This window comes from Pelophylax lessonae (genome assembly GCF_965119305.1).
Source record: "Pelophylax lessonae genome assembly, chromosome: 11".
Taxonomy (NCBI): Eukaryota; Metazoa; Chordata; class Amphibia; order Anura; family Ranidae; genus Pelophylax; species Pelophylax lessonae.
In genome coordinates, this window is record NC_138778.1 from 205,759,658 (window position 1) to 205,786,509 (window position 26,852).

A 26,852-nucleotide genomic window follows, 5' to 3' on the forward strand; every position below is an offset into this window, starting at 1 on the left:
CCCGCCGATCGTTGAGCAGAGACTCAGAAGGGACCTCTGCCTATGTAAACAATTCAGAGTTCTGTTCTGACAGGGAAGAAGGGATGGATTCGGTGTTTCTGCAAAGCAGGGGGTCAAACCCATCTCTTCCCCTAGCAGCACACATAGTAAACACATAGTAAACACAAACACTGGCTAGGCACACAGCTAACACAGTTAATTAAGGGGTATGAGAGATGATTACGGCCACGCGCGCCTACACAGGTTGAACTGGATGGACTATTGTCTTTATTCAACCTCAACTACTATGTAACTATGTAACCCTCTAGATGTTTAACACCTTCCCAGCCAGTGTCATTAGTACAGTGACAGTGCAGATTTTTAGCACTGATCACTGTATTAGTGTCACTAGTTCCTGCATAGTGTCAGTTAGTGTCAGATTGTCCGCTGCAATATTGCAGTCCCGCTAAAAGGTCGCTAATCACTACCATTACTAGTATAAAAAAATTGAAATAAATAAAAATTCCATAAATATATCCCATAGTTTGTAGACGCTATAACGTTCGTATACACCAATCAATATACGCTTATAGGGATTTTTTGTAGCAGAATACATATTGGCCTAAATTTACGAAGAAATTTGATTTTTTTCAATTTTTTTTATCGGATAGATGTTATAGCATAAAGTAAAAAATATTGTTTGTTTTTTTTTTTTTCAAAATTGTCGATCTTTTTTTGTTTATAGAGCAAAAAAAAAAAAACGCTGAGGTTATTAAATACCACCAAAAGAAAGCTCTATTTGTGGGAAAAAAATTATTTGGGTACAGCGTTGCATGACCGCACAATTGTCAGTTAAAATAACGCAGCGCAGTATAGCAAAAAGTGGCCTGGTGTTCTATCAGAATAGCACTACCTATCAGATTCTGCAACCGGAGGTGACGTACGGACTAGAACAACTTACTGCGCATGGGCCATGTGTTCCAACATGGCCGCTATGCGTTCCAATAGGCTATAGAGACAGAACATGAAGCAGCGGCGGACATCTTCTTACACCCACGCAAGTCTTGAATTTTACATTTATTTTAGCAGTAAACTCACCTTATATACCGAATCATAGTATTACTAGAACAACTTACTGCACATGCACCATCCATTCCAACATGGCCGCTATGTGTTCCAATAGGTTTCCTAATGTGACAGAACACGAAGCAGAGGTGGACATCTTCTTTCACTGCGACCGAGTGAAATAGTCTATTTCACTATATAATCAGTTTGTCACTGAGCAGTGCAGGGTGTACCAAGATGGCCGCCGCCGCCTTCTGTCTGCAGGTATCTCGCTATACTTACTAGAATAGAATAATAATACAAACGTAATACTGTGATTCAGTATATAAGGTGAGTTTACTGCGAAAATAAATGTAAAATTCAACACTTGCATCAGTCTAAGAAGATGGCTGCCGCTGCTTCGTGTTCTGTCACATTAGTAAACCTATTGGAACACATAGTGGCCATGTTGGAATTCATGGCGCATGCGCAGTAAGTTGTTCTAGTAATACTGCGATTCAGTATATAAGGTGAGTTTACTGCTAAAATAAATGTCAAATTCAACACTTGCATCAGTCTAAGAAGATGACTGCCGCTGCTTCGTGTTCTGTCACATTAGGAAACCTTTTGGAATGCATAGCGGCCATGTTGAAACGCATGGCGCATGCGCAGTAAGTTGTTCTAGTAATACTGCGATTCAGTATATAAGGTGAGTTTACTGCTAAAATAAATGTCAAATTCAACACTTGCATCAGTCTAAGAAGATGACTGCCGCTGCTTCGTGTTCTGTCACATTAGGAAACCTATTGGAATGCATAGCGGCCATGTTGAAACGCATGGCGCATGCGCAGTAAGTTGTTCGCGTCCGTACGTCACTTCCGGTTGCAGAATCTGATAGATAGCGATATTCTGATAGAACAGCGGTCATGAAGGGGGATAAATCTTCCCGAGGTCAAGTGGTTAACAGGGACACAAACAACAAGAACCTGACAGGGGTTCTAACCACACTATCTATAACTAAATTACGTTTTGGTTTTAGTTATGCTTTACTATAGGACATTTGTGGTCAGGCTGGTGGTAAAAGACGAAACTTTTCGAGCTTATCATTTTTTTTTTTTTTTTCGAAAAAATCTTCAAGGATGAAAATAAAGTGGCCAAAGATTTATAGTCAAGCTGCTGATAAAAAAAGGAAATGTCCCAGTATCACAGGCTTGTCATTTTAATGGGGGAAAAAAAATAATTTGAGATTTTCAGTAAAACTAAGCAGTAGCAAGATGCTTTTTTTTTTTTGAGAAAAATGATACAAAATACAAAAAAAAAAAAGAAGAAAAATAACACATCAGCTAAAAACGAGACGAGGATCGATGGGGAAGATTGTTTTTCCCTCTCGTTTTGGAGGATCTGTTTCCGGTAAACCATCAGACGGCCTCGGAGGGATTATTTTACACGTTGTGTTCATGAAGCTTCTCAGATAAGCGAGAGAAAGCCGCGGAAGGGATCAAAGGCTCGTAAATTGCTTAGGAAGCAAAAGTTTTAATCACCCTTGGCAACAGAATAACGATCATTATACTGAAGAGCGCCATTATTTCGGAAAGTGTGTTTCCTTCACCAGATAAAAAAAATAACTAATAAATAATATGACTTTTATTAGAATATGAATAAATAATATGACTTCGTAACATGTTTTTGCAGAGTCAGAACCATTAGATTCCTAAATATTTAAAAAAAGAAATCCAGGCTGAGCTAAAAAAACACACGAAGGCCGACTTAAAGCGGAACTAAACTGCATCTGAGCATCACAAACTGAAAACACTATTTAATTCACTTTTAATATTCAAAGCAAACTCACCTATGCATCCATCCATGTCTCCATGTTTAATTTTGTTGAGAAATTGCTTTGTAGAACACCCCCCTACCATTTCCAGCCACAGCCATCAGATGATTCATGTAACTTTTACTTCCTGGAATCCATCTGCCCTTAGTTCAGGCATGCAAACAGGAGGATAAGCTGAGAAAGCCCCTCCTTCCCTTCTCCAGATGAAAGAAAAAAAATGCCCATGAAGACTCATGGGATGTATGACATTATTTATGCCTAGGCCAGAAAGCAGGAAGCAACTAAAGGAATAAGTTTAACCTCTAGCCGACTGCCCGCCGCAGGCTGGCTCAGTTGCACGAACCGTCATACCTGTACGGCGATTCGCGAAAGCGCTCCTGGGGGCCCGCCCCTATTAGGCAGCGGGGAAGCTGATCCACGGGGCCAGCGGCTGCGATTGTCGCCGGGCATCCGCGATCGCTCCCTCCTGAGAGAGAACGACGACCTGCTGTTGTAAACACAGCAGACCGTTGTTCTCTCTGGAATGAACACAGAGAGCCAGTGATCCTCCGATTTAGGAACACTGTGTTGATTTCACAAGTCCATACCCCTTACAGTTAGAAAGAACTCCCTAGGCTCACACTTAACCCTTTGATCGCCCCTGAGTTAACTCCTTCCCTGCCAATGGCATTAGTACGGTAACAGTGCATATTTCTAGCACTGATTACTGTAGTAATGTCACTGGGCCCCCCCAAAAGTGTCAAAAATGTCAGTTAGGGGTCCGATCTGTCCGCCGCAATGTCGCAGTCCTGCCAAAAATCGCAGATCGCCACCATTACTAGTAAAAAAAATAAATAAATAAAAATCACATAAATCTTTCCCCTAGTTTGTAGACGGGATAACGTTTGCGCAATCCAATCAAAATACGCCTATTGGGATTTTTTTTTACCAAAAATATGTAGCAGAATGCAAATTGGCCTAAAAGGATTAAAAATTTGAATTTTTTTTGGGAATGTTTTATAGCAGAAAGTGAAAAATACATATATATTTTTTTTATGAATTGTCGCTCCTTTTTTGTTTATAGCGCAATAAATAAAAAACGCACAGGTGATCAAATACCACCAAAAGAAAGCTCTATTTGTGAGGAAAAAAGGACATCAGTTTTATTAGTGTACAGCGTCGCACGACTGCGCAATTGTCCGTTAAAATAACGCAGTGCCGAATCACAAAAAATGCCCTTTTCATTAAAGAGGAAAATCCTTCCGGTCCAGAAGTGCTTCAATTCACAGAGGAGGTCTTTTACTAGAAATATTACTCTTGCTCTGATGATCCCGGTGTGATTTGAACACCGTTTACATTAGTGGGCACAACTTACGGTTAAAATAGTTGATTGAGCGAGTTTAGCTCTGCTAGGCTGTGGACAATCACAGATATAGTAAGTCCCCCCACTTACAAACGAGTTCCATTCCGGGAGTTCGCTCGTAAGTCCAACTTATTTGTAAGTCCAACAAAGATCAGTGCTTGAAGGCAAAGGCAGTGCATGCTGGATGGGGCAGTCCCCCTGTCAGAACACAATAGCTCAGCTGGGGAGATCGCTGTACCAACATGCTTGGTGTTGGTACGGCGATCTGTCATTTTGTTTTTCATTCAACCTGCTGGGTTGAATAAAAAAACGTGTGTTTCTACCTTTGAGAGTTTGCAACTCGAAGGTTCGTAGGGGAATTATTGTATACAAAATCTTAGCAAGCTGTCAATGAGCTTTAAAAGCCCTCATCGACCTCTGTAGCTGCAAGTAATGTGGAGCAACTCATTCTGGAAGATCAGAGCACAAGTCCTTCTGTCAGCAGCTCAGCTCATCCTGCACCCCCCCTCAGAGCTTCTGCTTTGTGTTACACTAGGAATTAGAAGGCTGCTGAGTCACTGCTAGAAAGGGGGAAGCAAAGCAATGGAGTCACTGCTGGGATGGGAAGCATGGGGAGCTAAGCTTCTGAGTCATTGCTGGGAGGGAGCAGCAGGGGGAGCCAAACTGCTGAGACACTGCTGGGAAGGGTAGCTGAGCTGCTGAGAGTCACTACCAAGAGGAGAAGCAGGGGAGCTGAGCTGCTGAGAGTCACTACCAAGAGGAGAAGCAGGGGAGCTGAGCTGCTGAGAGTCACTACCAAGAGGAGAAGCAGGGGAGCTGAGCTGCTGAGAGTAAGACTTAAAGGACCTGAATGCGTCTGCTGTAAACTACTCCATACTGTCTGCAGCTACACAGGTCAGTAAGAGTTTGTTTGAAAGCTCATTTACTGCTTGTTAAGATGAAATAAATAACTTACTTACATTTTCATAGCCCGGCCACAGGTTCAATTTATGTTATCCTAATAGCTAACTAAGGATACCGTACTGGCCAATATATTCACCCAATATACACATCAGTTATAATATACTGTATCTAGTAGAAACAAAGAAACTGAATTACCATAAAAGTTTTTTCTCATGGTATCAATTGATCTATTTTGCTTGCTCTCCTCGGTTTGAAAGCTTTTAATGCTGTCCGTTGTCACCCTGCTCGGTTCCCGGACAACTTTAACTTGCTCAGCCTTTAGAGCTATTGCCTGTTCCAGAAGTCCCAGGTTCCCTCGGGTCATCATGTCGTACATTTCGGATTCGTCGGTCACTGCTGATTTTTGGGAGTGGCTGTCATCATCCTTATCGTCGTCTGACCGGACTTCCACAGTCACCGAGTATTCTGGTTTTGGGCTGAACTGTTCTTCACAGTGAATTTTTGGGGAGGCCTGAGAAGTACGGGGGGCAACATGGGTCATAATTTCCGATGTCTGTTCTTCTTCTTCTTCTTCATCATCATCTAAGTCATCCTCATCATCATCGTCAATGTCATCATCATCTTCATCTTCATCTTCATCCTCGTCGTCAATGTCTTTCTTGCATATCTCCTCTGAGTTGGTGTCCTCTCGAGGCTCCAGACATGATTCGCTGCTTCGTTCGCTGGTCACTTCAATGATTTCTTCTGCATCTTCTGTCTGGATGATGATCTCTTTGTCGCACACTTCCTCCACCACTGCTTCTTCCACCACCGGCTGGACAATCTGCACCACCCCGATGCTTGGTTTAGGTGTTTCCAATTCACTTTCTGGCAAGTGGCCCTCTGACACCAAGGTCTCTTTTGCAATTTGACCCAGATTTAGGAGGGAATTGACAATGATTTCCTGATAACTGCTGTAAGTGGCTTTTGTGGGCGTCTCATTGTTGGATGGTCGATCTTCATAGGTTTCTTTCGTGGAAGGGTTTTCAGCTGCAGCAAAAGAGAAAACGAAAATAGGTTATCTTTCTCACGTCTGCAATTACCGCCTGAAATGTTCAGATCTTGTAATTATGCAGTTCAAAAGCACAGCTTGAACAAAAGCCTGATTAGCAATGTCACGGAGAAGCAACAAAAAAGACGAGGTAATGGATAAACACCAAAATTACAACGATGATGTTTCCACTAGAGAGACCCATTTGGAAGATTTTTGTTTGACACTTCTACAACTGAAATTTTACAAACAGAAATCTGGAGCGTACAATAAAGCTTCAATCAGCCTAAATAATAGGTCATGTAAACAAATTACTAATGCCATTAACGAATATATGTAAATGTATACCAGCAGAGGAAATTAGGTATAAGTATTTATCTACGTTTGCTTAAAGCCTTTTCCTTTGTACTAGGCTAAAGGAAGTTTTAAAGCCCTGGGACCCAACCTGTGGCCCAAGGGTTCCATGCAACCCTTTGGTACTGATATTGTGGCCCTTGGGTCCTAATAGCCAATAGCAAACTGGAAACCTTGATTTGTAAGGGGCTGGGGATTTTAAGTACTCTCATATAACATGTTCCCAGTGTCTGACCATCTCTTGCAGCATATCTCTGGGCTTCATCCACACCTGTAGGCAGGGCAGCAATTAGAAACTTTTGGGCCCCTTACACAGCTTTAGGCCTGGGCCCCCAGGGCCTGACCATCAGGTTACATCCTCCTCCTCTGCGAGGGGGCCTTTGAATGCATATGACTGGCTTTTAGGACACCAGGCGGTCTTAGCAACCAAATATTTTGACAGTGGTGGCCAGTGGCAGGATGGGAGTCAGGAACCAGTGCAGCGGTCAGCACCAGCGGGAGTCGGGACTAGTTGTCAGTGTAGGGAACAAAAGGGGAAGTGCCAATTTGGAGCCCTGGGCAACCCTCTGGACTGGGCTCCTCAGGACTGGGCCCCTCAGGATGCCCGGGCCCCCTACATCTGTATGGGCTGTACCCCCCTGATGGCGGCCCTGCCTGTAGGTATAACTATTTATGCAAGTTTGCTTGAAGCCTTTTGTTTTGTGCTAGGCTAAAGGAAGTTTTAAAGCCCTGGGGCCCAACCTGTGGCCCAAGGGTTCCATGCAACCCTTTGGTACTGATATTGTGGCCCTTGGGTCTTAGTAGCCAATAGCAGACTGGAAGCCTTGATTTGTAAGGGGCCCGGGGATTTTAAGCACTCCCATATAACATGTTCCCCGTGTCTGACTCTCTCCTGCAGTATATCTCTGGGCTTCATCTACACCTGTAGGTATAAGTATTTATCCAGGTTAGCTTGAAGCCTTTTGCTTTGTACTAGGCTAAAGGCAGTTGTAAAGCCCTGGGGCCCAACCTGTAGCCCAAGGGTTCCATGCAACCCTTTGGTACTGATATTGTGGCCCTTGGGTCCTAGTAGCCAATAGCAGACTGGAAGCCTTGATTTGTAAGGGGCCAGGGATTTTAAGTACTCTCATATAACATGTTTCCAGTGTCTGACTATCTCTTGCAGCATATCTCTGGGCTTCATCCACACCTGTAGGTATAAGTATTTATCAAAGTTTGCTTGAAGCCTTTTGCTTTGTACTAGGCTAAAGGAAGTTTTAAAGCCCTGGGGCCCAACCTGTGGCCCGAGGGTGTCATGCAACCCTTTGGTACTGATATTGTGGCCCTTGGGTCTTAGTAGCCAATAGCAGACTGGAAGCCTCGATTTGTAAGGGGCTGGGGATCTTTAGCACTCTTATATAACATGTTTCCAGTGTCTGACTATCTCTTGCAGCATATCTCCGGCCTCCATTTACACCTGTAAGTATAAGTATTTATGCACGTTTACTTGAAGCCTTTTGCTTTGTACTAGGCTAAAGGGCCATACACACTATAAGATTTTCTGAAGACTTTTGCCTTCAGATTTACCTTTTCTATGTAGTGCAAGGGCCTGCCAGATTGCATACAAATTGAAAGTGTTTAGGTTTGACCTCATATTATATGGTTTTGGTAAATCTAAAGGAAAAAGTCTTCAGAAAATCTTATAGTTTGTATGGCCCATAAGGGAAGTTTTAAAGTCATGGGGCCCAACCTGTGGCCAGAGGGTTTCATGCAACCCTTTGGTACTGATAATGTGGCCCTTGGGTTCTAGCAGCCACTAGTGGACTGGAAGCCGTTATTTGTAAGAGGCTGGGGATCTTTAGTACTCTCATATAACATGTTCCCAGTGTCTATCTCTTGCAACAAATCTCCGGGCTCCATTTATACCTGTAGGTATAAGTATTTATCCAAGTTTGCTTAAAGCCTTTTGCTTTGTACTACGCTAAAGGAAGTTTTAAAGTCCTGGGGCCCAACCCTTTGGTGCTGATAATGTGGTCCTTGTGTCCAAGCAGCCACTAGTGGACTGGAAGCCTTGATTTGTAAGGGGCTGGGGATCTTTAGCACTCTCATATAACTTGTTTCCAGTGTCTGACTATCTCTTGCAGCATATCTCCGGGCTTCATCCACACCTGTAGGATGTAGCCAGTCCATCATAATCCACAGTACTACATCTGCAGTTTCTGGCAGTCCTCATATAGTAAGCCTCCATTCATTCACACTTCATGATTTAGAATCGTGGGCAGAATTGTTGCAATTTTTCCCGAGATTCCAAATCGATTTGCACGTTGGGGTGCCACTATCCTTCAACAGCACCCCAAACGCTTTGCAATTCTGCCTCGTTTGTCACATTACAGATTTGTGTGGCCAACCAGGCCTCTAGAAATCATGTGACGCTTGTTGCCCAAAAGAGAGCAGGAGATTCTTTTTTGGGTGACGAACATTTACTTGAATGGTCGGCCCTACACGCAGAATTGATTGAAAATCGCTCTGTCAAAATTGTGTAGCAGGAAAGCTCATTCCCGCTCTGTGATAATGTGAACGGGACCAAACATTACATAAAATTAATATTATGTGGGTGTTGTGAGTTTAGGGCTTCGCAAGGTGTTTTTAGTTTATTATTTATATGGAAAGGAATCTTTCTATAAAGACCTCATTGCAATGTGGTGGGTCACGGATGGGGCCCCTTATCTGTTAAGTAGCTTTCCTTTAAAGTGATCATTGGACAGAAGAAGAAGAAGTCATTTGACAAAAGTGTTTGGGTGGGTTCTGGTGGGTTTTCATACCCATTGTTTTTTTTTTTTTTAATATTTTTAAAAAGTTTTACTGCTGCATTCCAATAGGATAAAATGAAAGAAAATTTTACGTGGGGACAGAGGATTCATTAAAACAGCCTTTGAATGTGAGTGGAGTTTGGAACACCAGTGCACTAGAAGCTAGTGTCTTACTCAAAAAACTGAGCAGCATCTAATGGCTCGTTTCCACTGAGCTTTCTGGTTCGGTTCGGTACGGTACGCTATTTATGCCTTTTTCATTATGAATGGTACCCTAATTCCGAACAGTACCGTACCACTTTTTGGTACCCTTTCGTTGGGGTACCAAGCACATTAGTACCGTATCAACATGGTGGAGCTACACTCTGCAGAACTTTGATTGGTTGACAGAGAATCGTCCATCACAGCTTTCCTACTACACCACGCCTATCATGAAAGGGTACTATTGGCAGTGGAAACGCAATGTGTACCGTTCCGAACCGTACCGTACTGAACCGTACTGAACCGAACTGAACCGTACCACTCAGTGGAAACTAGGCATAACTGAACTTGAAATGTTGGTTTTAGATGAACCAACCCTTTAATAGTCATAGACAGGTGTAAAAGATAAGCAAGCACCTTCTCTGGGTTCAGGGCTTGGAGTCTCTTTGGGTTCAGTGCTTTCAGATTCCTCTTCCGTTTCTACAATTGTCCCTTCGGAGTCCTCTGTTCCTGATTCTTCATCTTTCGCTTCTGTCTCCTCGCTGCCATCGCTGTCCATGTTGTAGCCCTCGTCCATGGCCAGTTTGAGAGGATGGGACTTTCTCTTTGATGCTAGGAGCTGCTCAGCCTCCATGTCTTTCAGCTTGCGTTTCCGGGCCAAGGGGCAATTCTGTAAACTGCAATAACAACAAAAGTCCCTAATAAGTGCTGAATTGTAAAGTGATTTCAAGTGGGGCTTCCTGCTTAACGAAAAAAGCACTAATTGTCAAAACAGCACACAACTGGAGCTGCATATCCTTTGACTGGTTTTCTTACAGCAGTCGTTAAGTGGGGATGCTGATTGCATTTTCTTATATCCAGATGGCCACTAGAGGGTGCATTAACACATCTCTACATGAAATATGAGAATTAAAACAAATCATTATACATCGGTTTCATGCATAATGTGGCTTTACCTTCTGTGTCGTGCGTACTTTCCACTTGTGTGTCCTGAGCCAATACAGCCTGGAGTTGGACAGCTACAGAAAACAGAAGAACAAAGCATAAAGTTTTATTGCTTGGAAGCAGAAATGAACCATTTCTGATTTTCTTCCCAGCCTAGGGTTGTGCTGCTCGTTTGGATTGCGTTCTGGTGAACCATGTGACCCGGCCTCCACGTGCTCCAAAACAGATGAAACACTTCACCTACTTTAATTAATTGAGTGCTTCATTACGGTTTTATGGCTATGCTTAATTAAAGATTTGTATGTGCAACTACAGACGAAGACACCTTCCTGAGCCGACATTAACTCGGCGACTGCATGAAGAAATAATTAACGAATGCTATTTGACATCGGACGTGTGGAGGATGATAGCGAGAGGGAGAAGAGGCTCAAGGCGCTTCTCTTACTACATTTTTAATTGCTGCCTTCTTCTCAAATCTAGCGAGTGGGAATTTTACTTTTTTTAAGAATAATAATAAAAAAAAGCATTCGAGACTGCTGACATCACAGAAAATGCAGCCTATCTATTGAGTAGAACCAGTGACATCACTGAGAATGCAGCCTATCCATTCACTAGAGACCGGTGACATCACTGAGAATACAGCCTATCCATTCACTAGAGACCAGTGACATCACTGAGAATGCAGCCTATCCATTCACTGGTGACCGGTGACATCACTGAGAATGCAGCCTATCCATTCACTAGAGACCGGTGACATCACTTAGGATGCAGCCTATCCATTCACTAGAGACCGATGACATCACTGAGAATGCAGCCTATCCATTCACTAGAGACCGGTGACATCACTGACAATGCAGCCTATCCATTCACTGGTGACCAGTAACATCACTGAGAATGCAGCCTATCCATTCACTGGAGACCGATGACATCACTGAGAATGCAGCCTATCCATTCACTAGAGACCGGTGACATCACTGAGAATACAGCCTATCCATTCACTAGAAACAGGTGACATCACTGACAATGCAGCCTATCCATTCACTAGAGACCGGTGACATCACTGACAATGCAGCCTATCCATTCACTGGTGACCAGTAACATCACTGAGAATGCAGCCTATCCATTCACTGGAGACCGATGACATCACTGAGAATGCAGCCTATCCATTCACTAGAGACCGGTGACATCACTGAGAATACAGCCTATCCATTCACTAGAAACAGGTGACATCACTGACAATGCAGCCTATCCATTCACTGGTGACCAGTAACATCACTGAGAATGCAGCCTATCCATTCACTGGAGACCGATGACATCACTGAGAATGCAGCCTATCCATTCACTAGAGACCAGTGACATCACTGAGAATACAGCCTATCCATTCACTAGAGACCAGTGACATCACTGAGAATGCAGCCTATCCATTCACTAGAGACCGGTGACATCACTGAGAATGCAGCCTATCCATTCACTAGAGACCGGTGACATCACTGAGAATGCAGTCTATCCATTCACTAGAGACCAGTGACATCACTGAGAATACAGCCTATCCATTCACTAGAGACCAGTGACATCACTGAGAATGCAGCCTATCCATTCACTGGTGACCGGTGACATCACTGAGAATGCAGCCTATCCATTCACTAGAGACCGGTGACATCACTGACAATGCAGCCTATCCATTCACTGGTGACCAGTAACATCACTGAGAATGCAGCCTATCCATTCACTGGAGACCGATGACATCACTGAGAATGCAGCCTATCCATTCACTGGAGACCGATGACATCACTGAGAATGCAGCCTATCCATTCACTAGAGACCGGTGACATCACTGAGAATGCAGTCTATCCATTCACTAGAGACCAGTGACATCACTGAGAATACAGCCTATCCATTCACTAGAGACCGGTGACATCACTGACAATGCAGCCTATCCATTCACTGGTGACCAGTAACATCACTGAGAATGCAGCCTATCCATTCACTGGAGACCGATGACATCACTGAGAATGCAGCTTATCCATTCACTGGAGACCGATGACATCACTGAGAATGCAGCCTATCCATTCACTGGAGACCGATGACATCACTGAGAATGCAGCCTATCCATTCACTAGAGACCAGTCACAGAGCTGAGAATGGAGCCTATCCATTCACTAGAGACCAGTGACATCACTGAGAATGCAGCCTATCCATTCACTGGAGACCGATGACATCACTGAGAATGCAGCTTATCCATTCACTGGAGACCGATGACATCACTGGGAATGCAGCCTATCCATTCACTAGAGACCGGTGACATCACTGAGAATGCAGCCTATCCATTCACTGGAGACCAGTCACAGAGCTGAGAATGGAGCCTATCCATTCACTAGAGACCAGTGACATCACTGAGAATGCAGCCTATCCATTCACTGGAGACCGATGACATCACTGAGAATGCAGCTTATCCATTCACTGGAGACCGATGACATCACTGAGAATGCAGCCTATCCATTCACTGGAGACCGATGACATCACTGAGAATGCAGCCTATCCATTCACTAGAGACCAGTGACATCACTGGGAATACAGCCTGTCCAATCACTAGAAAAGTATTGTATCTCATTATAACCCTTCTAAGAATGAATTCCTTACCTTAAGTCCTGTCCAATAAGTTCCACTGGAATACCTGCAAAAAAAGCACAAACAATATACACACATTTACAACGGCTTCAGTGAGAAGCAGTAAATTGTTTCCTGTGAGGGGGGCGGGGCCAGGTAAGAGTTGTGTGTGATGTCATCAGTAGGGCCAATAAAAGAGGTGGCAGAACCAGCCAATGACTTTACTGCTACATCACACAGAGAAATAACACTGAATAATCAATACCTTTTTCTGATCTGACTGTGGATCAGTAAAGAAAACTTAGAGGCAGTGGATTCCTTTAAATGTACTCTAAAAAAAATCCAATGGATCCTTTACATTGTTCTAATTGCAAATAAAATGTAAAATAATAAAAGTAATATTGAGTGCTACCCTCCAAACGCTGTTCAGGAAGCGCTGCACTAAAATGATACACTCCACCCGGTTTACTCTGGACTTTGTATCATTCACAGCAGCTAGATTCAGCAGGATTTTCACAGTGCCTATGATGATGGTTATTTTATTCTGTACAGTGCAGCGTATTAAAGAGGGTGGAAATCTGTGCCCATCTTCCCGTAGTCACAAACGAAGGGCCCTTCAGAAATAAAGGACTGAATGCCATGTCCTTGTAGACAGGCCCAGAGTATGTGTGCCCTTGGCATCGCTTACCGACCAGCCCTTTACTACCGGCCCCCAGGGACCCCTCGCGCTCTCTGCTATCTATGCTCTGGACGTGAATCCTTGTACGTAATTAAAGGCTTTCCGCAGTTCAAGCAGGACTAATGAGAATCTGTGTTGGTCTAAATTTGTGAATGAATCTAACGAGAGATAACTTAAAGGGCCACTCCGGAGAAAATAACAAGCTATGTAAGATGGGCCATTTCAAAGACTTGACTTTTCCTATCAGGAACACTATGTGGATGATTTTCCATAGTAGGGGTGACATCATTTTCAAAAACAGGGGTTCTAATTCTTGATTGCCTGCGGATTACCGAAACCATAGCTCCCAACTGTCTCTGATTTGGAGGGACTGCCTAAACCTTAGATCCCAACTGTCCCTGATTTGAAGGGACCGCCTAAACCATAGCTCCCAACTGTCTCTGATTTGGGGGGACTGCCTAAACCATAGCTCCCAACTGTCCCTGATTTGGAGGGACTGCCTAAACCATAGCTCCTAACTGTCTCTGATTTGGAGGGACAGCCTAAACCATAGCTCCCAACTGTCTCTAATTTGGAGGGACAGCCTAAACCATAGCTCCCAACTGTCCCTGATTTGGAGGGACTTCCTAAACCATAGCTCCCAACTGTCTCTGATTTAGAGGGACTGCCTAAACCATAGCTCCCAACTGTCCCTGATTTGGAGGGACTGCCTAAACCATAGCTCCCACCAATCCCTGATTTGGAGGGACAGCCTAAACCATAGCTCCCAACTGTCTCTGATTTGGAGGGACTGCCTAAACCATAGCTCCCAACTGTCTCTGATTTGGAGGGACAGCCTAAACCATAGCTCCCAACTGTCTCTGATTTGGAGGGACTGCCTAAACCATAGCTCCCAACTGTCCCTGATTTGGAGGGACTGCCTAAACTATAGCTCCCAACTGTCCCTGATATGGAGGGACTGCCTAAACCTGGTATTCCCAAACTACGGCCCTGCAGCTGTTGCAGAACTACACATCCTGTGAGGCATTGTTAAACTCTGACATTCACATACATGGCTAGGCATGATGGGAATTGTAGTTCCTGAACAACTGGAGGGCCGTAGTTTGGGAATCCCTGGCCTAAACCATAGCTCCCAACTGTCTCTGATTTGGAGGGACTGCCTAAACCATAGCTCCCATGTATAATGTTTGGGGGGTTCTAAGTAATTTTCTAGCAAAAATTTTCTAGCAAAAAATAACTTGTAAACAACAAGTGTCAGAAACAGGCCTGGTCCTAAAGTGGGTAAACAGCGGAATCTGTACCGCTCACTCCAGCTGTTGCGGAACTACACATCCCATGAGGCATTGTAAAACTCTGACATTCACAGACATGACTAGGCATGATGGGAATTGTAGTTCCTGAACAACTGGAGGGCCATAGTTTGAAGAGCCCTGATGCATGCAGGGGATGGACATAAAGGAGGAGTACAGAGATTACACAGAGCAGAAACTAGGAGAATTATTAGCACATGCACTAAACGGGGGGCTTTTCTGGAGTGATAGGGTAACAGAGAAATAGAATTACGGGGGGCTTTCCTGGAGTTATAGGGTAACAGAGAAATAGAATTACGGGGGGCTTTCCTGGAGTTATAGGGTAACAGAGAAATAGAATTACGGGGGGCTTTCCTGGAGTTATAGGGTAACAGAGAAATAGAATTACGGGGGGCTTTCCTGGAGTTATAGGGTAACAGAGAAATAGAATTACGGGGGGGCCTTACCTCTGATTTGGGACCGTGTGCGTGTCCTGTTATCATCATGGTCTACATTCATCTGAAACGAGACATTATCAGAAGTGACGTCAGCAGATTTTATAATATAATTCACATTTTCAGTGGTAAAATCACAATGCAGAAGCTGGTTGACTCCAGGCAGATATAAACAAGAGTTGCCACCTCTCCGGGATTCATTTGGACAGTCCGGGTTTTGAAAAGTTTGTCCGGGTTTCAGACTGCCTGAAACCCAGACAATTTATTCCGACCGGGCTGTGACTCCCCAACATAGGCATGTGCACAGGGTGTGCCGGGTGTGCTTGGGCACACCCTAATCACCCTGTGTGGTGCGGATGTCCTTTGCAGATTGCAGTCCGCAGCATTCCCCCTTTAAAAAAGAAAAAATTGCTGTGTGCCGCTAAAATGTTCGGGCTTGGCTTAAAGAAAAGGTGGCAACCCAAATATAAACACACCAATCAATGCAGCTCTGTATTCGTTCATGCATCAATAAATGTCGTTTCTAAATGCAAAGAGTGTATGTACTCTTTGTACAGCCGCTCCCAGGCAAATCGCCGTACATGTACTTCGCTTGCGAGCACGAGGCTAGGGGGCGAGCACGCGCCGCCAGCGGCACGATCCCGCTCCTCCTTGTCAGCGGGAACTCTAATGCACGGGGCAGGCGGCTCTAATTGCCGCCTGACACCCACGATCGTTCCCTGCTGAGAGAGAAGGACGGTTGGCTGTTGTAAACACAGCTGACCTCTCTTCTCCCTGGAATGATCATAGAGCCCATGTGATCCTTCTATATAGGATCACAGGTTTCTGTGATAATTTCACAAGCCACGCACCCCACAGTTAGAATCACTCCCCTAGGCTTACATTTAACCCCTTGATCACCCACAGTGTTAACCCCTTCCCTGCCAGTGTCATTATTACAGTAACAGTGCATATTTGTATCACTGATTACTGTAGTAATGTCACTGGTCCCCCCAAAAGTGTCAAAAATGTCAGTCAGGGGTCCGATCTGTCCGCCGCAATATCGCTAAAAATCGCAGATTGCCGCCATTACTAGTAAAAAAATAACGAAATAAATAAATCTTTCCCGTAGTTAGTAGACGCGATAACTTTTGCACATACCAATCAAAATTGATTACTGTAGTGATGTCACTGGTCCCCCCAAAAGTGTCAAAAATGTCAGTCAGGGGTCCGATCTGCCCGCCGCAATGTCGCAGTCCCGCTAAAAATCACAGATCACCGCCATTACTAGTAAAAAAAAAAACAATAGAAATGACATAAATCTTTCCCCTAGTTTGTAGACGCGATAACTTTTGCGCAAACCAATCAAAATACACTTATTGTGATTTATTTTTTTTTTTTACCAAAAATATGTAGCAGAAAACAAATTGGCCTAAAATGTTAAAAAAAAATTATTTTTAATTTTTTTTTCAGAATGTTATATAGCAGAACGTGAAAAATATATATTTTTTTCAGAATTGTCGCTATTTTTTTGTTTATAGCTCAAAAAAAAAAAAATCGCACAGGTGATCAAATACCACCAAAAGAAAGCTCTGTTTGTGGGGGAAAAAAAGGACATCAATTTTTTTGGGTACAGCGTCGCACGACCGCGTAATTGTCCGTTAAAGTAACGCAGCGCCGAAGCGCAAAATAGGGCCTGGTCTTTAAAGTGGGTAAAACCTTCCGGTCCAAAAGTGGTTAAAAAAAAATTGCTGTGTGCCGCTAAAGTGTTCGCGCTTGGCTTAAAAAAAAAAGGTGGCAACCCTAATATAAATACACCAATCAATGCAGCTCTGTATTCGTTCATGCATCAATAAATGTCGTTTCTACATGCAAAGAGTGTATGTATCTAAGTTGCAGTGCCCTGTACAGCATAGCTTAGAGCAGGGGATCAAGAAGCTGCACAATCAGCCAATCAGGAATGCAGAGATGTATAGTAACTAAGTAGAACTACTTCACTACTGTACTTAAGTACCGAAAGGCGGTATCTGTACTTTCCTAGAGTATAATTTTTTTCTCCTACTTCCACTTTTACTTCACTACATTTTTTTGATGATTTCAATACTTCTACTCCGATATTTTTTTTTTGTGCTGCATAGTTACTCGTTACAATTATAAAAATTACCACTGCCAGAACAGTAGATGGCAGGTTTCATGAAGCTCAAAACATGTGTATTATCAGCGCATACAAAAATAAATACTACTGTATGTATAAATAAAAGCTGCATTTGAAATAATAAAAAACAATATGATGTTCAAACTTTTGACTTCTTTCTTTAATAACTACATAACACAGTACTTGTACTTTTACTTTCAGTACTTGAGTAGCAACATTTTTTTAAAAACTACTGGTACTTTTACTTTCAGTACTCGAGTAGCAAAATGTTTAAAAAAAACTACTTGCAATACTTAAGTACAAAAAATGTTGAATACTTTAGTACTTCTACTCAAGTCACTTTTTGATCGAGCACTTGTACTTTTACTCAAGTATGGGTTTCAAGTACTTTATACAACTCTGCAGGAATGCTGCAGCCCTCATATAAAAAGCGAATGACAGGTGCGTTGCTATGGATAAAGTGTGGTGACTTCAAAAACTGAGTGAGCTGAAGCTCCCATCATATACCAGTTTAATAAGTACTTGCAGCTCTCATATGATGCGGAAAAGCACGCTGGTAGAAGGAGAGAGAAGAGTGACAGAGAGATGAGCTCATCAGTCTGCTGCTTCTCCTTTCACTGTCCAATCACAAACTATGGGAGGGACAAGACCTGTAGGTGTCACCCTGACAAACAGGGCTGTGCTTTATGGCAGAGCTGTATAAATCTCAGGGACTGGATGGCAGGTCTCTCTTATACTGTATTTATTTAATTTGTGTATTTAGCTAAAGTTCATTTCACCGTTATTTATGATGCAAAGTCTTTTATTAAACGAAATGCCATCTGGTTGGGGTTGGCATCGACGTCAATGAGCTGTGTTGGCCTTGACTCTGATAAATAAAAGCAGCAGTAAAACAACAGATTGGGTTTTTATCTTACAGATATTTTTCATTTATGATATATTTTATGACAGAAACCCCAAGGCTCCCTCCACAAATAAATGGGCTGTTTGTATGGAGCCAGGAGAGGGCATCTAAGCTCCAGCAGTGAACAGAAGTGACTCCATATTGTTCTCTCCAGGGAACGGCCATGAACTGCTGCTTTGTATAGTGTTTGCATAGCAGGAAGAGTTCTTTCCATTTTTTTTTTTTCGGCTCAGATTGCTCTCTGGGATGTTCCATTTCCTGGGAACAAAAAAGCCCCAGGCCAGATCTGCTTTCTAATTATTGTGTGTGCGTTGTCCTATAGAACTCTCACTGATCTGGGCTGAACGCTCCCTCTGGTAATAAGTGCAGCACACAGCCAGGTTTGTTTAACGATGTACAGTGCAGTAACCAATAGCAGTTAACTGGGGTTCAACGAAGAGACTGGTTGTTAAGGGATAGTGAACTTCATGGAGCTTGAGTTCCTTGGTCTGCACACCCTCTGTGCTCATTATGGGGGGTTCCTGCTATCCCTGTGCTGAGTTCCCAGCCCTATAAAGTACACCTGCTGTGCCCATTACGAGGAGTTCCCACCATCCCTGTGCTGAGTTCCGGGATCTGTAGACCTGCTGTGCCCATTATGAGGAGTTCCCACCATCCCTGTGCTGAGTTACTGGGTCTGTACACCTGCTGTGCCAATTATGAGGAGTTCCCACCATCCCTGTGCTGGGTTACTGGGTCTGTACACCTGCTGTGCCCATTATGAGGAGTTTCCACCATCCCTGTGTTGAGTTCTCGGGCTTGTACACCTTCTGTGCTCATTATGAGGGCCTCCCCACATCATTTTGCTGAGTTCCTGGGTCTACATACCTTCTGTGCCCATAATGAGGGGTTTTCCACCATCCCTGTGTTGAGTTCCGGGATCTGTACACCTGCTGTGCCCATAATGAGGAGTTTCACACCATCCCTGTGTTGAGTTCTCGGGCCTGTACACCTTCTGTGCTCATTATGAGGGCTTCCCACCATCATTTTGCTGAGTTCCTGGGTCTACACACCTTCTGTGCCCATAATGAGGGGTTTCCACCATCCCTGTGTTGAGTTCTAGGATCTGAACACCCGCTGTGCTCATTATGAGGGGTTCCTGCTATCCCTGTGCTGAGTTCCCAGCCCTATACTCCTGCTGTGCCCATTACAAGGAGTTCCCACCATCCCTGTGCTGAGTTCCCGGTCTGTACACCTGCTGTGCCGATTATGAGGGGTTCCCACCATCCCTGTGTTGAGTTCTAGGATCTGTACACCTGCTGTGCCCATTATGAGGAGTTCCCACCATCCATGTGTTGAGTTCTCAGGCCTGTACACCTTCTGTGCTCATTATGAGGGGCTCCCATCATCCTTTTGCTGAGTTCCTGGGTCTACACACCTTCTGTGCCCATAATGAAGGGGTTCCCACCATCCCTAGGTTTAGTTTCCAGGTCTGTACACCTGCTGTGCCCCTTATGAGGAGTTCCCACCATCCCTATGTTGAGTTCTCGGACCTGCACACCTTTTGGGCTCATTATGAGGAGCTCCCACCATCCCTGTGCTGAGTTCCCGGGTCTGTACACCTGCTGTGTCCATTATGAGGAGTTCCCACCATTCCTATGTTGAGGTCCCGAGTCTGTACACCTGCTGTGTCCATTATGAGGAGTTCCCACCATTCCTATGTTGAGGTCCCGAGTCTGTACACCTGCTGTGTCCATTATGAAGGGGTTCCCACTATCCCTATGCTGAGTTCCCAGATCTTTACACCTGCTGTTCCCATTATGAGGGGCTCCCACCATCCCAGCAGTCAGTTCCTGGGTCTGTACACCTGCTGTGCCCATTATGAGGGGTTCCCACCATCTCACCATCTCTGCAGGATTTCATTATTTATTGTGTAGTATGTAAAATAATCTAACAGGAGGAGTTAGGAGACACAAAGGAGGGCAGGAATACACAAAACTCCTTTTTGGACAGGAGCAGAACCAGGATTTGTAGCGTTTATAGCACTTTTAATGAATAATAAAGCCAAGGGCTGATTCCCCACATAGGAAAACAATATCACATTTGTGCGGACTGACCCTTTAAGCAATCCCATGAGTCTGTATGGAAATGTAAGGATCCATTTATACTTCAGAGTTTTAAAAAACACAATTTGGAATGGCCTTATTCGAGCGTTATAAATATTTATAATGTTTCAGATCTCTTTAGCCACCGTTTAGAAAGGGCTGAGGTGTAACTGCTGAGGGGTTTAGGTAAATCCAGAATGGCATTTTCTTTATTAAACTTAAAGGAAACTGCATTATGAGTGCATCGACTGAAAAAATCTAGACTTGATGCTGGGGTAATTAGGTTTCTATAGATCTTCACGAATCGGAGTCCAATAATACCAATTAGCATTGGAATTTCAAAGCATCCTTGGTTTTATTTGTATTTACTGTATAGACCAGCCTTTCTCAACCTTCTCAACACAATGGAACCCTTGAAATACATTTCTGGTCTTGGGGAACCCCTGCTAAAAATGAAAAATCTACAACTCATGATACATTAGTGTGACAGTCAGTGGGACGAATGCTCCTTACTCTTGTCATCATTGGGAAGAATTACCCCCTTACAGATAACTAAAAGGAACAATGGTGTCATTGGAAACTTATCCGAGAGGCAGAAATTGCCCATTGCTCAAGGGCAACCTCAGGAGGAACCCTAGAGTTCCATGGAACCCTGGTTGAGAAACCCTGATATAGACCATGTGACCATAGCTGCCTAGGCTGGGAGTTCAGAAACAGTTTTTTGTTCTTTTTTTGAAGATAATATTGGCAACTTGTAATGTTGATGTTTTACCTACTGATCATGTGAAGCTGAAATGTAACAGAGAGGGTCAGCTTCCATATCGCCTTTAAAGAAAAACCCCAAATTGAGGTTTCTTAGTTGATGTTTGGATGAGCCACTGTTGGGTAGAAGTGTATTGTGCAATGGCTGTTGTGTTTCTGGAAGACCCAGAAGCTGAAATTGTGAGGAACCGGCTTAATGCCTTGTACACACGCAACGATTATCGGCCGACCGATCGTCCGACTTTTGTCCAGAGTGGTGTTTTGTTGGTTGGAATGTGCCTAGACTGCACACGAATTTTCTCGGCCAACAAAAATCTACTTCAGAAGTGATGTCATGTGCTGGTTTACTTTCCGTGTGTTTTTTCTTCTCTGAGCATGCCCAGTCTTGCTCATCAGATTTTTGTCTGCGAAATCTGTACTGACTGATGGAAAATCGGCCGTTGTGTTGACGGCCAACAAAAATTTTATAGCCTGCACACCAGATTTTTTTCGGCCGAAAAGTCGGAGTCGGTTGTCGGAAGCATCATACTAACAAGCCGAAAATCGGCCAATCGGACGTTGGCCGAAAATTCCCGGCCAATAATCGATGCGTGTGTACGGGGCTTAAGCTGCATGTAATTTTGCCTTCTTCTGGATACACTGGGAAAAATGTGGAACCTATGTCAGGTTTCTACAGCTGACCCCAGTTTTTTCATATACAGGGATGGAGACCATAGCATGACCTGCTTGTCTCATGTAAAGTCCCAAATATTTTATGAAATTAGGGATGGAGGCACTGTGCTATACAGGCAAATTGCCTCATATAAAGTCCCAATCTGTGTTTTACACTGCATCCACCAAGGGAATGGAGGTGTATGCTTCTCAGCTGGTCGTTCTCAGTTTGTACCATCTTAAGAACATCGCTATTAGGGTTTTGAGATACTAGACGAGTCATGGATGGAGGTGGGTTGGGGGGAGTTTGGGCTGCTCCCTCTCACCTGCCTCCTATCCATCCATTAGCAGCCATGTGCTCCCAGAGTGGAGACACTCAAATTTAAAAGTGTTAGGACTGCAGATAAAACAGGGTGCCATGTCGTGGCTCTGCAGCTTACACATGCGTTTGCAAATGTGTGTCAACTAAACCCCTGTTCTTTATTTATATCATGAGACAGGTCTACTTGGCTGGTGGCAGACTGGAGGGTGAGTACATCAGACTGGGGGCTGGCTGGCTTCTATGCACCTCTCTTAATTCTTTTCAATTAGTTTTTTCCGATACAGGGATGGAGACGCTGGGCATACCTGCTGGTGTCTCACTTAAAGTCCCACATAGCCCACATTGTCCAGGTTTCTACAGCTATGTAGTTCTCTTTTAAAGAGATTTCCCTAGACTTGCTGTCCTGGTATCAATGGAATTTTTCAGACAGGTGGTGACAGAAACCATTGTCACCGTCAAGGGAGGAGAAATCTCTCTTAAGAAACCCAACAGAGGTTTAAATAATTCCCCACTTAACCCAAAACTAAAAAAAAAAGGTTTTGGCTGGACACAGAATCGTTCTGTAGATTACTGAATTCTGTTCTCTTCCTGGAATCTCCCTATAAGGAGCGGTCCTCTTAAAACTCCAGTCACGTGAGAGACTCGGAGGCATGTTTTATTTTGATGATATTCCCTCTGGGGGTGTCTTCCCTGCCACTTCATTTAAATACCACCGACAGCGGGCCTATTGTTAACGCCATTCAGAAGACAAACACGCAGCAGTGGCTTCCTGATCGGCTGACACAAAGGATTCCAAAGCTGTCTCACTCCCAATGACATTAGCGTTGGGTATGCGTGTGTTTGTGTATGCATGTATTCATTTGTGTTTATTGCAGGACCGGCAGTGCCCTCAGCTCAGAGTCCTGTTCAATAATGGTTCACTGTCTGACCCTCCCTAATGCCCCGTACATACGCATCGATTATTGGCCGGGAATTTTCGGCCAACCTCCGATCGGCCGATTTTCGGCTTGTTAGTATGATGCTTTCGACAACCGACTCCAACTTTTCGGCCGAAAAAAATCTGGTGTGCAGGCTATAAAATTTTTGTTGACCGTCAACACAACGGCCGATTTTCCTTCAGTCAGTACAGATTTCGGCAGACAAAAATCTGATAAGCAAGACTGGGCATGCTCAGAGAAGAAAAAACACACGGAAAATTAACCATCACATGACATCACTTCTGAAGTAGATTTTTGTTGGCCGAGAAAATTCGTGTGCAGTCTAGAGCACATTCCAACCAACACAACAACACTGGACAAAAGTCGGACGATCGGTCGGCCGATTATCGTTTCATGTGTACGAGGCATTATTTAGGAGGGACTGTCCCTAATTTTTAAAGTTTGTCCTTGTTTTCCTAGGGGACAATAAAGAACAATTTTGACCTCCAGAAGCGCTATTAAAAACAGGGAATTTCCAGTTTCCTGGAAAATCTTCATAAAACAAAAGTCTCTTCTGCAGTCTCTTACAATGGACAGTAAGATGTCTTGCTGCCCTTTCTTCTTGGTGAGACACCTCCTGTCTATGGGCAACCATTCATCTGTATTTGCATATAGTGAATATTTAATGACAGGTCTTTGTGAGTAAAGTAACAGGTCAAGAGTGGCCAATAAATGGGCCAAGACTGGTCATTGAAAGGGCCAAGACTGGCTAATAAATGGGTCCAGACTGGCCTATGAATGGGTCCAAGACTGGCCAATGAATGGGCCAGGACTGGCCGATGAACGGGTCAAAGACTGGCCAATGAATGGCTCAAGACTGGCCAATGGATGCGTCCAAGATTGGTCATTGAAGAGGCCAAGACTGGTCAATGAAGGGGTCAAGATTGGTCAATGAAGGGACCAAGACTGGCCAATGAATAGGTCAAGACTGGTCAATCAAGGGGCCAAGACTTGCCAATAAATAGGTCTAAACTGGCCAGTAAATAGGTCGAGACTGGTCAATGAATAGGTCAAGATTGGCAAAGGAATGGGTCAAGACTGGCCAATGAACGGGTCAAGACTGGTCAATTTATAAGTCAAGATTGGCAAATGAACAGTTCAAGACTGGCCAATAAATGGGTCAAGTTTGGCCAATGAATGGGTCAAGACTAGCAAATGAATGGGCCAAGACTGGCCCATGAACAGACCAAGACTCGTCAATAAATAGGCCAAGACTGGCCAATGAACAGGTCAAGACATGCCAATGAGTGGGTTTTGGACTCTTACCTTGGGCTCTCGGCTGGTTAGTCTTGGTGTAGTGAGACAGCTGTTGATTTTCTCCCCACGGGTCCACCTTTGGTTCAGAAGCTCACCTCGGAATTCATTTTCTGAGAAAACAAAAAAACAAAGAAAACGTCACAAGAGCAAACAAAGACACCAGTATTGTCACCAATCCAATTTTTAAAGCAAGTGGACAGGTGACTTGGACAAGTTGTGAAACGTCTTCAAAACAGTTAAATGTGACCAACTACAACTAGCTATACCATGACCTGGATAAAAGAGAACCTTCACAGACACATTAGATATGTACAATACATAAAGCAGCTTTTTCCACTACAAAGAGTAAATTATGAGGAACATTGGTGGAACAATGCTGGTCAATCAAAACTTTAGCCCTAATAAACTGAACATTAGTAAAGTTCCGAGACACATATATGGTGGGCACTTAAAATGTAGAAGAAAGAGACAAAAAAAGGCCAGTGCATTAAGTTGCTAGGTGCAAAGCATAGTCTTTTATGATAAGTTGTAAGTATATGGCACTTAAAGCACATATAATATTTTACAGAGGCAATAATAATATTGGAAATCCTAAAACAAGGTCATTTAGGGCCCGTTCATACTAGAATGCAGTGCGGGAAAGCCGAATTCCCGCAACTCATTCCAATCGCACTGCCCTTGCGATCTGCTGTGGGGGTCAGTGGAATGTTAACAACACCCCAAACGCAGGTCTGTCTACCCAAACAGTGACTGCATCTGATATTGGCACGGTTTGGTTGATCATTTTTCTACCGGGCTTTGTCAAGCTACTTGGTGCCAAGTGGGCCACCAATGGGTCAAAGTTTGGACAATTTAGCCAGAATCAGCAGAAATACAGGCAGCAATGTATGGCCAGCCTGAATATTGTTCATTTACTTTCTGCTTTCACAAACCAAGTTTAACCACTTTCCAACTGCCCACCGTAGTTTTACTGTGATAGGCTGTGATAGGCTGGCTCGGCTGTGCCTAAGTCGGTGGTGCGCCGTGGTGCTGAGGGGCGAGCATGCGCCGGCGCCGCGCTACCATTCCCACTAGACAGCAGGGATGCCAATCCACGGGACCGGTGGCACTAGCCAACTGCCCAACATAGTTTTACTGCGACAGGCTGGCTCGGCTGCGCAAAACGACGTAGCCCCCAAGTCGGTCGGGCGTGTGATGCTGGGGGGCGAGCATGCGCCGGCGCAGCGCTACCACTCCCGCTAGGCAGCAGGGATGCCAATGCACGGGACCGGCGGCACCTGCGATCGCTCCCCACTGAGAGAGAAGTAAACACAGCTGACCGTTCTTCTCTCTGAAATGATCACAGGGCGCCTGTGATCCTTCCATATAGGATCACATGTCTCTATGACCATTTCACAAGCCACGCCCCCCGCAGTTAGAAAACGCCCCCCTAGGCTCACACTTAACCCTTTGATCGCCCCTAGGTTAACCCCTTCCCTGCCAGTGTCATTAGTACAGTAACAGTGCATATTTTTAGCACTGATTACTGTAGTAATGTCACTGGTCCCCCCAAAAGTGTCAGTTAGGTGTCCGATCTGTCCGCCGCAATGTCGCAGTCCCGCTAAAAACTGCAGTTTGCCGCCATTACTAGTAAAAAATAAATAAATAAATAGAAATGACATAAATCTTCCCCCTAGTTTGTTGTAGACGCAATAACTTTTAGGTACAAGAGCTTCTTTGGGTCGTCATGCGACCTGCGATTTTGTTTGCGCGATGTTACTGCGATTCAGCAGGCGGAAATCGCGGCAACATCGCACAGCATTTGGGGTGCCATTGTAAATCAACGGCAACGCACAGGCGTCTCGCGATTTGCAATGATTTCCGGATCACTGCGATTCTGCCCGCGGTCCGCTACGCCCACATGTGAACGTAGCCTAAATCTAAACTGGTAACCCTTAAACATTTTTAAAGTATTGCCTATGGAGATTTTTAAGTACCATAGTTTGTCGCCATTCCACGAGTGTGCGCAATTTTAAACCGTAACATGTTAGGTATCTATTTACTCGGCGTGACATCATCTTTCCCAATATACATAAAAATTGGGCTAACTTTACTGTTTAGTTTTTTTAACATTCAGTAAAGTGTATTTTTTCCAACAAAATTGCGTTTGAAAGACCGCTGCGTAAATACGGTGTGACATAAAATATTGCAACGACCACCATTTTTGCTAAAAATATATATATATATAATATTTGGGGGTTCTAAGAATTTTCTAGCAAAAACTACAGATTTTTAACTTGTAAGCAACAAGTGTCACTAATAGGCCCGGTC

At 44.0% G+C, this 26,852-nt stretch overlaps 1 protein-coding gene across 4 annotated transcripts in view; it reads right to left on the reverse strand.

Moving 5' to 3' along the window:
* Positions 1–26,852, reverse strand: part of MYT1 (myelin transcription factor 1) — a 114,803-nt gene that overhangs the window by 50,906 nt on the left and 37,045 nt on the right. For all 4 annotated transcript variants that reach the window (XM_082271597.1, XM_082271596.1, XM_082271595.1 and 1 more), the window contains exons 2-7: positions 24,552–24,652; positions 15,464–15,515; positions 13,062–13,095; positions 10,433–10,495; positions 9,894–10,153; positions 5,298–6,131 (exon numbers count right to left, since the gene is read on the reverse strand). In XM_082271597.1, coding sequence (XP_082127723.1) covers positions 5,298–6,131; positions 9,894–10,153; positions 10,433–10,495; positions 13,062–13,095; positions 15,464–15,515 — 1,243 coding nt within the window. In that variant the 5' untranslated portion in view covers positions 24,552–24,652. The remainder of the gene's footprint in view (positions 1–5,297; positions 6,132–9,893; positions 10,154–10,432; positions 10,496–13,061; positions 13,096–15,463; positions 15,516–24,551; positions 24,653–26,852) is intronic.